The sequence below is a fragment of the Oncorhynchus tshawytscha genome, linkage group LG33, assembly GCF_018296145.1.
Source record: "Oncorhynchus tshawytscha isolate Ot180627B linkage group LG33, Otsh_v2.0, whole genome shotgun sequence".
In the NCBI taxonomy this organism is placed as follows: domain Eukaryota; kingdom Metazoa; phylum Chordata; class Actinopteri; order Salmoniformes; family Salmonidae; genus Oncorhynchus; species Oncorhynchus tshawytscha.
Genome location: NC_056461.1, coordinates 12,857,177 through 12,872,035, shown reverse-complemented (window position 1 = coordinate 12,872,035; position 14,859 = coordinate 12,857,177). Strand labels below are relative to the sequence as shown.

The 14,859-nt window shown below is 45.9% G+C and overlaps 1 protein-coding gene across 9 annotated transcripts in view; it reads left to right on the top strand.

Moving 5' to 3' along the window:
* LOC112214278 (filamin-C-like) overlaps positions 1 to 14,859 on the top strand; it is a 98,116-nt gene that overhangs the window by 66,217 nt on the left and 17,040 nt on the right. For all 9 annotated transcript variants that reach the window (XM_042310996.1, XM_042311001.1, XM_042310999.1 and 6 more), the window contains 15 exons: positions 1,197 to 1,334; positions 1,518 to 1,644; positions 1,997 to 2,133; positions 2,834 to 3,027; positions 3,200 to 3,457; positions 3,934 to 4,057; positions 4,291 to 4,451; positions 4,549 to 4,639; positions 4,868 to 5,037; positions 6,589 to 6,706; positions 7,135 to 7,397; positions 8,785 to 9,382; positions 12,292 to 12,465; positions 13,681 to 13,843; positions 14,156 to 14,316. In XM_042310996.1, the coding sequence (XP_042166930.1) occupies positions 1,197 to 1,334; positions 1,518 to 1,644; positions 1,997 to 2,133; positions 2,834 to 3,027; positions 3,200 to 3,457; positions 3,934 to 4,057; positions 4,291 to 4,451; positions 4,549 to 4,639; positions 4,868 to 5,037; positions 6,589 to 6,706; positions 7,135 to 7,397; positions 8,785 to 9,382; positions 12,292 to 12,465; positions 13,681 to 13,843; positions 14,156 to 14,316 (2,877 nt within the window). The remainder of the gene's footprint in view (positions 1 to 1,196; positions 1,335 to 1,517; positions 1,645 to 1,996; positions 2,134 to 2,833; positions 3,028 to 3,199; positions 3,458 to 3,933; positions 4,058 to 4,290; positions 4,452 to 4,548; positions 4,640 to 4,867; positions 5,038 to 6,588; positions 6,707 to 7,134; positions 7,398 to 8,784; positions 9,383 to 12,291; positions 12,466 to 13,680; positions 13,844 to 14,155; positions 14,317 to 14,859) is intronic.

Sequence of the window (14,859 nt, the reverse complement as noted above, 5' to 3'; positions counted from 1 at the left end):
TTGGCTTAATATCCTGTAACACATGTGATTTGATTTCTTCCACGTGTGACGTTAAATTGACTTTAGAACAGAACTAACGAGTAACAACACCCACAAATTAACAAAAATAGATTTTTAACAAAACAACAGCACCCTAGTGTACCATAACACTGTTTTTTTAATGATAGATTCCCAATTAACCCAGAAACAAACAATCTTGTTCAAGTCAAACGGAAATCGATGGTCTTAACCTTTGACTTTTGTTTCATTTGACGAGAGCGAAAGTCAGCGTGACCGTCCAGACGTGTGCGAGTCTTACATACCTCATTACACTGTCTGCTCATCATCCTCATCTTCATCCACCCAGACCAAAGCAAACGCTCTGTGTTGTCAGCCATTTACAATTTAATATTTTCTGACTAACACTGAACATGCAAATGCTCCTCCATTTTTAGCTTCACTTTTACCCGACATTTTTCAAAAGCTTTTTCATAATATAACAGAACAATAACATTGTTTGTCTTCATAACCCATTCTAATAACAGCCTCTCTATAAAGAGGTTTTCCATAAATCTATTTGAGTTTTTATTCAGTTATTTTATTTTCCTTGTTTTTCTTTTGGTCATTTATTAAATTTAGCGGTCTAAAATGATGATGAATTGGGAGAGTTAGCTGGTTATTTCTTCCTAATTTGATAAAAATGCTGTAATGTTTTCTGTGGCCGAGGTATTTTTACAGTCCTATTACAGCACTGGTAATTAGCTAATTGAAAGCCTGCAGAGTCATAAGTCAAGATGTTAGCATAGTTATGCTAGCTATATTTCTTTGGAATGTTTTGCCATCTAACTAGAGTGTAACGTCATTGTATTCAAGCGCATAGAGATTATTCCAGAATCCTTTCAATGTGTCTTTTTGTTTTCATTCTGCCAATCTTATCCATTCAAGCCCAGTGTGTTACAGTAACCCGCCTTTGTTCTCTGTCTAGCTGTTCTGCAGGTTTATAACTTCTGTTCAATGTCCATCTCTCCTGTTGCTTCTTCCCTGGTAGCCCATGTAGACTGTAGCCCATGCAGACTGTAGCCCATGCAGACTGTGCTTCATGCACCACCATTCAACCGACTAACTAACAGCCAACCTCTGCCGCAGCCTGTGTGTGTATGAGTGTGTATCTTGTTATCTTCTTGTCTAACCGAGTTACCCCCTCGGTGGTCCCACAGCCAGCAACCCCAACGTGTGCCGGGCCTCAGGGAGAGGTCTCCAGCCTAAGGGGGTGAGGGTGAAAGAGGTGGCCGACTTCAAGGTCTACACCAAGGGCGCCGGCAGCGGAGAGCTCAAGGTCACCGTCAAGGGGCCAAGTGAGTGTGTGGATATGAGTGTAATCTTTCATGTTGTTTATGACTTGTCACCACATTCATTTATTGGTTTCATAAGGGCATAAATATTCTTCATGAAATGTAATGGTTTACAATGGTCTAGTTGTGTGACTAGCCGTTGACCTCTGAGCTGCTGTGTGTGTGACCTGTTTGTGACTCCCTCAGAGGGACTAGAGGAGCCTGTGAAGGTGCGTGACGTGGGAGAAGGGGTGTATGAGTGTGACTACTACCCCATCATGACTGGCAAATATACCATCACCATCACCTGGGGCGGACAGACCATCCCACGCAGGTGAAACCCTATCCTCCCCCCTGTTCTGCTGTGGACACAACCACATGAAAGCTATAAAGGCAGTGGGCTGAACCATTAAGGGATTTCCAATTGTTGAAATAACTTAAAGGAGCCGAAATGACCTGTAATGAGTCATGTTATGAAGCGTACATTCCTGCATTCCTTGGAGGTTAATGGCTGGGGGGAGGGGGGGTGGAACTGGAAATATCACTGTCCAACATCAATTACGTACATTTTACTGACATTACAGTCAATGGGGCTGACTAGACCACCCCTGACTGTACAGTATGTGTGTCTATGTATGTCTGTGTCTGCATTAACATGTATGTGTGCGTGTGTGTATTCCCTGCAGCCCGTTCGAGGTGGTGGTGAGTGAGGACGTGGGGCCCCAGAAGGTGAGGGCGTGGGGGCCGGGCCTGGAGACAGGCATGGTGGGGAAGTCAGCTGACTTTGTGGTGGAGGCCATCGGCACAGAGGTGGGAACTCTGGGTAAGTCTGACAGACGGCTGTTAGAAGTGAAAGACCCAGGATAACGCTGCAGAATGCTGTCCCATTATTATATTGGCCAGAGGGGATGGACTCTTTTCCACTGAAATTCTGACATGACTGTCAGGCAACTTACACAGATTCCATTTCTCGCACGCACGCAAGCACGCACGCAGAAATGCACGCACACACACACACACACACACACACACACACACACACACACACACACACACACACACACACACACACACACACACACACACACACACACACACACACACACACACACACGCAGGAGGCTGTCTGTGATTGTTAGCAGTTGGAGGGATTAAAGCCCACATTTTGGGGGTCACTTGTCACGGAAACCAGCACAAGGCCTGAGGGCTTCCTGTTCCTGTCACATGATCAGTCTGACCTGCCAGTTGTGGGAAAAGGTCATGACCCCTGGCGATTCACCTCATCACAGTTATTAGATGAATTAGGATGAACTTACTCTCATTTCTCTTCTACCTCCATCAGAAGCGACAACAAAACCAACCTGCCAATATCTCTTAGTCTGTTGCCATCTATGCCTGTTTGTCTCTTTGCTGCCAGTGTATCGGTGTCTGTGTGCGTTTCTGTGTGTGTGTGAGCTTATATCTCTACCCACCTCCATATAATGTGTACCTATATCTCCCTCCCTGTCCCTGTTCATCCCCAGGTTTCTCCATCGAGGGCCCGTCGCAGGCTAAGATAGAGTGTGATGATAAGGGCGACGGGTCATGTGACGTACGTTACTGGCCCACGGAGCCTGGCGACTACGCTGTTCACGTCATCTGTGACGACGAGGACATCAAGGACAGCCCCTTTATGGCCCACATCCTCCTCACAGCCAATGATGTGTTCCCTGAGAAGGTTAGACCCCACCCCTTCATATTTACCATACCAGCTTGCCAGCCTGTAGAACGAGAATATTAAAGTGACGTAACAGTAAGAGAATGGTAACATACTGTAATAGGGACGTAATAATGACATAAAGGCTACGTAAAGATGACATAACAGCATTATGAATACCCTTTCCTTGCAGGTGAAGAGCTATGGCCCAGGTCTGGAACCGATTGGCTGCATTGTCAACAAACCAGCAGAGTTCACCATTGATACAAGTAGAGCCGGCAGGGGCCAGCTGAAGATATACGCCCAGGATGCAGAGGGCTTCCCCATAGACATCCAGATCACAGAGAACGGAGACAGCACCTTCCTCTGTGTCTACATTCCCACCAAGCCCATCAAACACACCATCATTATCACCTGGGGAGAGGTCAACGTCCCCAACAGTCCCTTCAGGGTAAGGCTGACCACCCATCTAACAGACTGTAGACAAATACCTGTTTGGTCAAGGGCTTTCCAACCCTGTTCCTGGAGAGATACCCTCTTGTAGATTTTCATTCCAACCCCAGTGGTAACTAATCTGATTCAGCTTATCAACCAGCTAATTATTATAATCAGGTGCGCTAGATTAGTGTTGGAGTGAAATCCTACAGGACGGTATCTCTCCAGGAACAGGGTTGAAGAGCCCTGTGGTAGATACACATACAGTAGATACATACATCACTTACTGCGTTCTACAGCATATTCAGACTCTAGAGTGCATTTGCAAAGATAGTATACAGCTTTTTACAATGTTCTGGTACTAGTAATGTATGTTCATTGCTGTGTGTGTGTGTGTGTGTGTGTGTGTGTGTGTGTGTGTGTGTGTGTGTGTGTGTGTGTGTGTGTGTGCGCATGCATGTGCGTGTGTGTGTGTGTGTGTGTGTGTGTCAGGTGACCATCGGAGAGGGCAGCCACCCAGATAATGTGAAGGTGTACGGTCCAGGTGTGGAGAAGTCAGGTCTGAAGGCCAACGAGCCCACCTACTTCACTGTGGACTGCTGCGATGCAGGACAAGGTTAGATGCAACAGAGAAATACAACACATAGAAGGGTCTTCACTACTCAACGTTGTAGCTGACAGTTTGCAACCTGAATGGGTGTTGTTGAGTGAGTTCTAGCACTGATGAGTATTTTCTTGCCATCTGCCTTCTCAATGTTAAACAATCTTACTTGTTTTTTCCACTCCAATTCTTACCCCCTTCCTGAATTCCCTAATCCTGGACCCTTCACTCCCATTCCCATTCCTCAGGGGATGTCAGTATCGGCATCAAGTGTGCTCCCGGCGTGGTGGGTCCGGCAGAGGCAGACATCGACTTTGACATCATCAAGAACGACAACGACACGTTCACAGTGAAGTACATGCCCCCCGGCCCCGGACGCTACACCATCATGGTGCTGTTCGCTGACCATGTGAGAGAAAGAGAAACTACACCACCATTTTGAATTTTTAGCTTAATTATTATCAAACCAGACAATAACAATGACCCCACTTTGACCCCTGCCACAGGAAATACCCATCAGCCCTTTCAGAATCAAGGTGGACCCCTCTCATGACGCTAACAAGGTGAGGGCGGAGGGACCCGGACTCAACAAGACAGGTGAGACTTCTAGTAATCATGATAACAAGCCGCCGACATGACCAATAGATCAAAATCACATACAGTAATGTAAACTATGATGCTATAATGACTATAGAGTGACAAAACAATGGACATCTATGTCCAATTCTGGTGTTTTATTTAATTCTATGCTAATGACTGTTAATACAACTGATTACTGGATCAGTTGTATTGATCATGAATGTCCCTCTGTGTGACAACGTCTAGGTGTGGAGGTAGGTAAGCCCACCCACTTCACCATCTACACCAAGGGAGCGGGCAAGGCCAAGCCTGAAGTGCACTTCACCGGAGCAGCCAAAGGGGATGCTGTCCGAGACTTTGAGATCATTGACAACCATGACTACTCCTACACCGTGCGCTACACTGCAGTGCAGCAGGTATGAGTTCACATAAGGCCAAGATTCATCACAATCTCGTTAAAATCTGTATTGTTTGAAGTATGAGTTATTTCATGGCTCCTCTTTTTGGATGATGTGTTTTTTGGGTTAAAATGGGGAGGAAGGCCTTGGTAAGAGGGTGATTGAAATGTTTAGGCTACAGAAGTCTGTATACATATACTATTGTTCAAGATTTTGGGGTCACTTAGAGATGTCCTTGTTTTTGAAAGAAAATGTTTTCTAATGATCAATTAGCCTTATAAAATGACACACTTGGATTAGCTAACACAACGTGCCATTGGAACACAGGAGTCATGGTTGCTGATAATGGGCCTCTGTTAGCCTTCATTTCTCAGAACAAGAATAGACTGATGAGTTTCAGAAGAAAGTTCTTTGTTTCTGGCCATATGGAGCCTGTAATCAAACCCACAAATGCCAATGCTCCAGGTACTCATACTGTATACATCTATAAGTCTATGCTAGGTAAAACTCCGCCTTATCTCAGTTCACTGGTCACAATAACAACACCCACCCGTAGCACACGTTCCAGCAGGTATATCTCACTGATCATCCCCAAAGCCAACACCTCATTTGCCCGCCTTTCCTTCCAGTTTTCTGCTACCAGTGACTGGAACGAATTGCAGAAATCGCTGCAGTTGGAGACTTTTATTTCCCTCACCAGTTTTAAACATCAACTATCTGAGCAGCTAACCGATCGCTGCAGCTGTACATAGTCCATCTGTAAATAGCCCACCCAATCTACCTACCTCATCCCCATACTGTTTTTATTTTATTTACCTTTCTGCTCTTTTTCACACCAGTATCTCTACTTGCACATCATCATCTGCTCATTTATCACTCCAGTGTTAATCTGCTAAATTGTCATTATTCGCTCCTATGGCCTATTTATTGCCTACATCCTCATGCCTTATATAGACTTTCTTTTTTCTACTGTGTCATTGATTTGTTTATTGTGTTATTGGGTTGTTTATTGTTTACTCCATGTGTATCTCTGTGTTGTTGTTGTCTGTGCCACACTGCTTTGCTTTATCTTGGCAAGGTCGCAGTTGCAAATGAGAACTTGTTCTCAACTAGCCTACCTGGTTAAATAAAGGTGAAATAAAATAAATAAAAATACTCAACTAGTCTAAAGAAGGCCAGTTTTATTGCTTTTTTAAAATAACCTGGCTACAATAGTCATTTACAATGTTAACAATCTATACACTGTATTTCTGATCAATTTGATGTTATTTTAATGGACAAAAAATGTGTTTTTCTTTCAAAAACAAGGACATTTTAAAGTGATCCCAAACTTTTGAAAGGTAGTGTATGTTCGGTATGTCCATATGTCATACTATAACAACCACATTCATCTTTTTCTGTCTCTGACCATCTTCCATATCCTCTCTCTCCCTCCCTCTTTCCCCACCATATCTCCCTCTCTCTCTCTCCCTCCCTCTTTCCCCACCATATCTCCCTCTCTCTCTCTCTCTCTTCCCCCTTTCTCCCTCTCTCCACCTCTGTCTCCCCCCTCCGCTCTCCATCTCTCAGAGTAACATGTCTATCTCAATCTGCCACGGCGGTGACCCCATTCCCAAGAGCCCCTTCAACATCACTGTGGCGCCGCCCCTTGACCTCAACAAGGTCAAAGTTCAGGGGTTGAACAACAGTGAGTACCCCCCCCCACACGTACTCTCATTTTACTAAGAAACTGACCAGGAAGTAAACTACTGTTCATCACCTGGAAGAGTTTGACCTCATGTCATCCAACACATTTGTCTTCCCCAGAACACACAGCCACAGGTAATACATTGGCCTTCTTCTAACTTCCTTTAAGAGGTTATATAAAATCATCTGGCCCTCCCTCGTGATATTCAATACTGCCAAGGAATAATTTGGCCGATGCACCAAGGACAGTATAGTATTTGTTTTGTATGATGGCTTGGCTCCATAGTCATTTAGAAAATAATTATGATCCCTTAGGTATCTAATCATTTCAGTCTGTTAAATTAAAATCTATTGTTTTCACTTTGCCAAACAGGAATCTATGCTATAGCCCGGCCTGATACCCTGTGTGTGTGTGTATGTGACCTACAGAGGTCGACGTTGGGAAGGATCAGGAGTTCACAGTGAGCACGCACGGCGTCGGTGGCCAGGGCAAGATAGATGTGAAGATCACCTCGCCCTCTCGTCGGCCAATACCCTGCAAGCTGGAGTCTGACACGGCCAATGAAGTGCACACTGTGAAGTACATTCCCCCTGAGGAGGGCCCCTACAAAGTGGACATCAGCTATGATGGGAACCCTGTGCCTGGGAGCCCCTTCACCGTGGAGGGGGTGATGCCCCCTGACCCCTCAAAGGTAGGATACACCTGAGATGAACACACACACACACACACACACACACACACACACACACACACTGTGTACTGTACAGTAAGCACTGTAGAATACATAGTGCAGCTGAGATTACATCACCAAAAGATTGAGTGGATAAAGCTAGTGTGTTTTACACTTTGAGCTCTGCTGGAAGGAATGTTCAGACATTTCACAACTCTGTGTGCTGCTCTATAGAGCGATGGGTCCGGTCTGCATGGGGTTAGACGGTAAGGAAGACCTGGCCTTGGTCCAGTCTGCATGTACTGTATCAGTCTCTTTAGGGCCTGTAGGGTCGCTGTCCTGGTGGTCCCGTGGAGAGCTATAGGGAGGAACTTCCATTAGTACATGACTTAAGGAGGCTTCCTGTCTGATGACACACATCATTGCATTCAGTTTCCATTTAACAACTGTCTGTGAGGGTCTAACTCAAAACCCAGTGTGTCCCATCTTAGTAGTGAGTATCTCCCCCCTCTCTCTGTCCCTTTTTTCCATCTCCCGTTCTCTCTCTTTGCCCCACTCCCCGTCTCCTTCTCTATCCCTGTGTTCTTGTCCCATCCATCCTCTTATCCAGTTAGTCTTTAGTATAGTAACGTCTTCCCTTGGCACAGTTTCTCCATACTGTACTATTTCCCCCCTGGCTCTCCCCTGGTCCCCTGGTCCCCTGGTCCACCAGAGTCAGACAGACAGGTCCAGGAGCAGTAGAAGTGTAATACAGTGATAATGAAACATATTCATCACTCTGATCACCTGGGGGCTGTTTGCTTTGTCCAAGACTCATCCAGAGAGTACCAATCATTAACCAACGCCAGGAGGTGTGTGTGTGTGTGTGCGTGCGTGTGTGTGTGTGTGTGTGTGTGAAAGAGACAGCGAGAGATAGTATGTGTGTGAGTGAGTTTTTACGTTTAGTCGCAGTTGAGTCAGGCGGTGAGGTCACTGCTGTCCCATGTGGGACTGAGGCGTTGGACCATAACACACCTGACCCCCTTCACCAGATGTTCCCCAATACGTCATCCTCCCTCCCCCTCCCCACCGCCAAACAGGAAGAGCTATATGTCAGTCACTGGACTGCGCCATCACTCTCGGAAGGCATTACTGGGAGGGTTTAGAATGCGCCGGTCATGCAGAGAAAGAACTGAAATAGTTATTGTGGTCATAGACATATGCATTTTTAATGTTGGTCAGATGCAGTCATCTTTCAAGCATTTGGCAGATGAGACTCCTGTAACTTCTTCACTTTTGATGGCTCCATTACTGAAATTCCTAAAGCGCTTAATATTGCGTGCTTCATTTTATTTGTAACATAGAGCACCCATTGAGATCTAATCACCCCCCTGTTAGTCTAAGGGTTTCTCCCCCTGCTGTCTCTCAGGTGCGTGCCTATGGCCCAGGCCTCCAGGGGGGCATGGTGGGTAAGCCGGCCCCCTTCGCCATTGACACCAAGGGTGCGGGCACCGGCGGGCTGGGCCTGACCGTGGAGGGGCCATGCGAGGCCAAGATCGAGTGCCAGGACAACGGCGACGGGTCCTGCTCTGTCTCCTACCTGCCCACAGAGCCCGGCGAATACGCCATCAACATCCTGTTTGCCGAGCAGCACATCCCCGGCTCCCCCTTCAAGGCCATGGTACAGTCTGTGTTTGACCCCAGTAAGGTCACGGCCAGTGGGCCAGGCCTGGAGAGAGGGAAGGTCAACGAGGCAGGGTCGTTCGTAGTGGACTGCGCCAAGGCTGGGGACGCCGAGCTGACCATTGAGATTATTTCCGATTCGGGGTCGAAGGCGGAGGTGCATGTTCAGAACAACAGTGATGGGACCTATTCTATCACGTACATCCCACAGTTCCATGGCATGTATACTATCACCATTAAATATGGGGGCCACGCCGTGCCCAAGTTCCCCGCCCGTGTGCAAGTGGACCCAGCCGTGGATACCAGCGGGGTGAAGGTGTACGGACCAGGAGTGGAACCCAGAGGTAAGAACATTCACAAATGTAGATAATTGTCATCATCATCATCATCATCATCATCATGACGATGACAGACAATAGGCTTTTCACTTTGATTGTTTTTCACCGAATCAGAATTCAGGCTTCATTGCACTTATTTGATACAGAATTCAAACAGGATTTCCACTGAATAGCTTCTGTGTGATTCAAACAAGGTTTAGGACTGTAGTTTATAAAATATGCAGTATGTAGCCTACTCTTAACAGTACATAGAAGAGATATTTTCAGAGAGAAAAAGAGTAATATGAATGAAGAAGTTAATTCTTACGGTGCCAAATACAATATAAGTAACTGTCACGTAAAGTTTGTAGCTTAAATCAGAGGCTACCACATCCCTGCTGTTCAAAAGACTCTGGCTGTATGCAAAATGGCACCCTGTTCCCTATATGGTGCAAAAGAAGTGCTCTATATAGAGAATAGACAGCTAGTCTAACTCTTGACTGAGTTCAGGCCAGCCATTACATCAAACACAGGGTGAGTGTCACAGTAAAGCAAAATGAACCAAGAGCTCTGGCCCAGAGACTTCCATCTCTTCTCTATCCCTCTGTCATTCCATTGTGTTTCAAAGCACAAAAGCAATGTTTCCTGTCTTTATCACTCCCCTTGCTTGTCCAGCGCTTACTCCGTTGGTTCTAAGCTGACATATGGAATTGTTTTAAGATGGTCATATCATGGATCATTTAGCTATTTATTTGGAATTTTACGACCCCTTTAGGTATAAAATATATATATATAGAAATCTGTTTATCACTAACTAGCATTGACGTTTACTTTGATTATTTGTGGGGGTTTTCCAGTAGGTGATATATTTTTGTTTTTCCTTTGTGATAATTTGGGGTGCTGTCCTGAGGATTTGTTGGGTTGGTAGTGGTTAGTGAATTGAGTCTCAGGCTCTTTTTCAATACTAATCAGAAGAGGGAATTGGCCTAATTCTGCTCTGCATGCGTTGTTTGGAATTCTTCTCTGTACTCTTAGGATCCTCTTAGAGAATTCCTCATGAAGTGTTTGAGTTTGGTGTTTGTCCCATTTGTCAAATTCTTGTTTTGTAAGCGGACCCCACACTTCGCTGCCTTATGGTGCAATTGGTTCTATTGTTGATTTGACTATTTTGAGCCGGATCCTAATTGGTATGTCTAACTTGAGAGATATTTTAATGGCATAGAAAACCCACCTTGCCTTGGCTTTAAGTTCATTCACAGCCAGGTCGAAGTTTCCTGTGGAGCAGATTTTTTTGGTCCCAAATGTGTAGGTGTTTGTGGAGCCCAGTACAAATGGATATCGGTTTCCCTGTCATCTGGATCGTTTCTGTTACATATAACATTTTGGTCTTTTTGAGATTGAGTGTCAGGGCCCAGGTCTGACAGAACTGTTGCAGATGATCTAGTTGTTGCTGTAACCCCTCTTTTTGGGGGGACAGCAGCACCATGTCATTTGCGTACAGGAGGTATTTTATGTCTGAGTGAGACCGGGGGTTGTCGATTTTTCTAGCGTTTTTGCCAATTCAGTAATGTATATATTAAATAGACTTGAGCTCCGGTTGTCCCCCTGTGTCCCCCTGTGTCCCCCTGTGTCACTCTGAGTCCTTGGGAAAATAAAGGTGTATGTTTATCTCCAATTTTGACTATATTTCTACACATTGATTTGATGACGTCACACAGTATGTTTTTCTACCACTTTCTATTCAAAATGCCTTCATGCCAAATGAAATGAAAGACTTTTTGGAAATCCACAAAGCAGGAGAAATGTTTTGTTTTGATTCTCATGTTTAACATTTAGGGTGTGGAGGGTATATCAATTAGGGTGTGGAGGGTATACATGTGGTCTGAAGTTGGATCATTTGGTAAGAATTCAATTAGACTTTTGCTCAGGACATTGTGTAGTAATATGCTATTCATGATGGCGCAGTCTTTTTTTGCCAGGTTTCTGTTGACACAAATGCCACGGTAATTGATCAAATTTGTCTCCATTTTCAGTCCTTGGTTCCAGATGTCAGGGGAATAGCCTACACTCAAAACCTGACTACTAGAGTGTGGCAGTGCTAAATTTGTGGTCTGTGTATTTGATCATCCCTCCCTCCCTCCCTCCCTCCCTCCCTCCCTCCCTCCCTCCCTCCCTCCCTCCCTCCCTCCCTCCCTCCCTCCCTCCCTCCCTCCCTCCCTCCCTCCCTCCCTCCCTCCCTCCCTCCCTCCCTCCCTCCCTCCCTCCCTCCCTCCCTCCCTCCCTCCCTCTTTCCTTCTTTCTCTCTCTCTGTCCTTTCTCTCCAATCCTATTCTCTCTCCCCTATCTCTTTCTGTCTGTAGAGGAAGGAAAATAAACTGACAATTAGCCGTAGCGACCTGACAGCTTGAATGACATTACTGGCCTGCACAGCTCTGTCTGGCTTTGATTAGACTTGGACGATCCTGATTGGCCATGTCTGACAGTGAGGGGTTGTAATTGCTTTGTGATTGGCTGGATGTGTTCCTGATTGGCAGTGATTGGCTGGGCTTTTAAAGCCAGTGGAATCGATACTGCAGACGCAGACGTGCGGCTTGCAATGGAGGTTTATGTTAACTCAGACAGACCTGCTGTCGAAATAGTCTCACCTTAGATCCCTAGGGAAAAGTTCCAGATAGAAAGGGGGAGAGAGAGAAAGAGAAATGTGTGTCTATCACATAGAGAGAAAGAATATGTGATCAGAGTGCAGGAGGCTGCTGAGGGGAGGACGGCTCATAATAATGGCCAGAACGGCGCAAATGGAATGGCATCAAACATGTTTGATGTATATGATACCATTCCACTGATTCCACTCCAGACAAACAGACAGACAGATCACCTGTGAGAGACAGACAAATCAACCAAGCTCCACATACATACTGTATCTGTGTTGTCCACAGGGGTCCTGAGGGAGGTGACCACCCATTTCATTGTGGATGCCCGTGCCAAGAGCAAGACCGGGGGCAGCCATGTCAAGGCCCGCATCGTCAACCCTACAGGCGCCAACACAGACGCCTACATCACTGACAAGGGGGAAGGCACCTATAGAGTGGAATACACTGCCTATGAGGATGGTAAGGCTGAGTCATGCATCTGCACCAATAATGTGATGTACATTCTATCTAGAGGACATTATGATGGAGCAGAATATCAGGCACAATGTATTATCTACCATTCATAACACCAAAACTCATTGGAAAGTCATTAGGTTGCCTTGGATGTTATTGTAACTGAATGAGCCCAGAGCCGCTTCAGTACACCCATCTGATTGACTTATAGCCCCTCTGAGGCCTGAAGTGAGGGAGTCTGGGTAGCCTTGGGGCTCACCTTGTTTTATGAATGTTTTTCCAGCACGTCGTAATTCCCCAAAAATAAACCAAGTGGCTTTCATAAAACTAACTTTTTCCCCTCCCCTTTAGCCATGGGGAAAAGAGCCAAGCTCAGCTGTTCTGCCCTTCATGACTTTAACATACTCTAGCCTGCCAGGAAGCAGTGTGATTTCTCCCAGTGTAGGCCCCTTGGCGCATATTCACCAAGTGGCTATGAGTAGGAGCACTGATATAGGATCAGTTGGGGGGGGGTCTGATCGTAGCTCAGCACTCATACTATGATATAATTTGTGAATATTTGTGAGTTATTGAGAAGTGGGAGGGGGTTGATGTGTGTATATATAGGCCCAGGTTGTTGAGGACACAAGGGGGAAAGAGAGCACACACTTTGAGATCACTTGGAAAAGGGAGAGAGAAGATCAGAGAGACACACAGAACAGAAAGAGGGAGGATAAGGTAGAGAGGGGAGAGAGAGAGAGGGAGGAGAGAGAGAGGGAGAGAGAGAGAGAGAAGGAGGAGGGAGGGGGAGGAGAGAGAGAGAGAGGAGGAGGGAGGGGGGGGAGAGAGAGAGGGGAGGAGGGAGGGGGAGAGAGAGAGAGAGAGGAGGGAGAGAGGGGGAGGGGGAGGGAGAGAGAGGGGGGTATTAGTAGCCAGGGTAGGGGATGTCTGTTACGTTCAGGCCTCAGCCCGCTGGATTGGGGGACAGAAATACGCATCCTTGTGGCAGCCTCTTTGACATCGACTTTTCAAAATGAAGTTCACATACAGTTTTTGTAGCAGCTTAGTAATCTAATCAGTATTCCCCTAGCGATGGCCACCGTGATTTGTAGTTGAGATTGGGTTTTTGGAGGTCACACTGCTTTCAACAGAAAGTAGTCCAATGTGATTTTGTGTGTGTGTGTGTGTGTGTGTGTGTACTGTCTTACTGTGTGTGTGTTCTCTCCCTGTGTGTGTGTTCAGGGATGCACCTGATTGAGGTGCTGTATGATGATGTGGCGGTGCCTAACAGTCCGTTCCGTGTCCCGGTAACGGAGGGTTGTGACCCCAGCCGCGTCAGAGCCTACGGTCCTGGTCTGGAGGAGGGCCTGGTCAACAAACCCAACCGCTTCACTGTGGAAACCAGGTACACACACTAACTTACTTATGTAATCATCATCCTTACCATGTGGAACATAAGGCTTCTATCAGAGAGCTGCATCCTTTTGTCACACTGTTCATGGGGTACACACTGGACACAAACTGGGGTGAAAATGAGTGGTTGAAATGGGGTGTAAGTAGGGTGAGAAAGGTTAAATGGTGTGGCAATTTATTTTCTCAGTTATGAGATACTGGTTTGTTTCAATTCAGCATTTAGGTAAAACATTCTTCTCTTCTCCCTCTTCACCACCCCTCTCTCTTTCTGTCCCCCTCTCTCCGTCCCTCCCTCCCCATCTAGGGGTGCTGGTACAGGGGGTCTGGGTCTGGCCATCGAGGGTCCATCAGAGGCTAAGATGTCTTGTAAGGACAATAAAGATGGCAGCTGCAGTGTGGAGTACATCCCCTTCACCCCGGGAGACTATGATGTCAACATTACCTTCGGAGGCTTGCCCATCCCAGGTACTTTGTGGAAAGAATTTAAACTATTCTTTATTGTGTTGATAAAGAGTTTTGTTAGTGTTATGGAAGATGTTTTGATTGGTCTCGGCTTTCTAAAAGGTACGTGTATCGATGTACACTAGATCTGTATATAACACATGCTATAAGTATGGAATGAGAATGTTTCGCTTGGTCAGAGAGGATGAAGTAAAGCGAGATGTTTACTCTGCCCAAAATCTCTGTCCAATGAATTTTTGTATGGAGGTCAGAGAGAGTTTAATTGCTCATTTGTTAGGTGAGGGTTATTTGATCGAATAGAAGTTTTGTAATGGCTAGCTTGTTACGAATGCACTGATATAAGTGGACGCATGTGGCATTTTGGCAACTTTGAAAAAATATATGTTTATCGGAGTTGTGCATGTCATAGAAATAGAGGACTCATCATGGATATAACCAGTTTTAGCATGGACATTGCCATTGAGGGCTTCCCAATGACTGTATATATGAATGGACAAAACCATTGATCATGTGACACCTTTCATTCCTATGTGAAGACTCAATAGT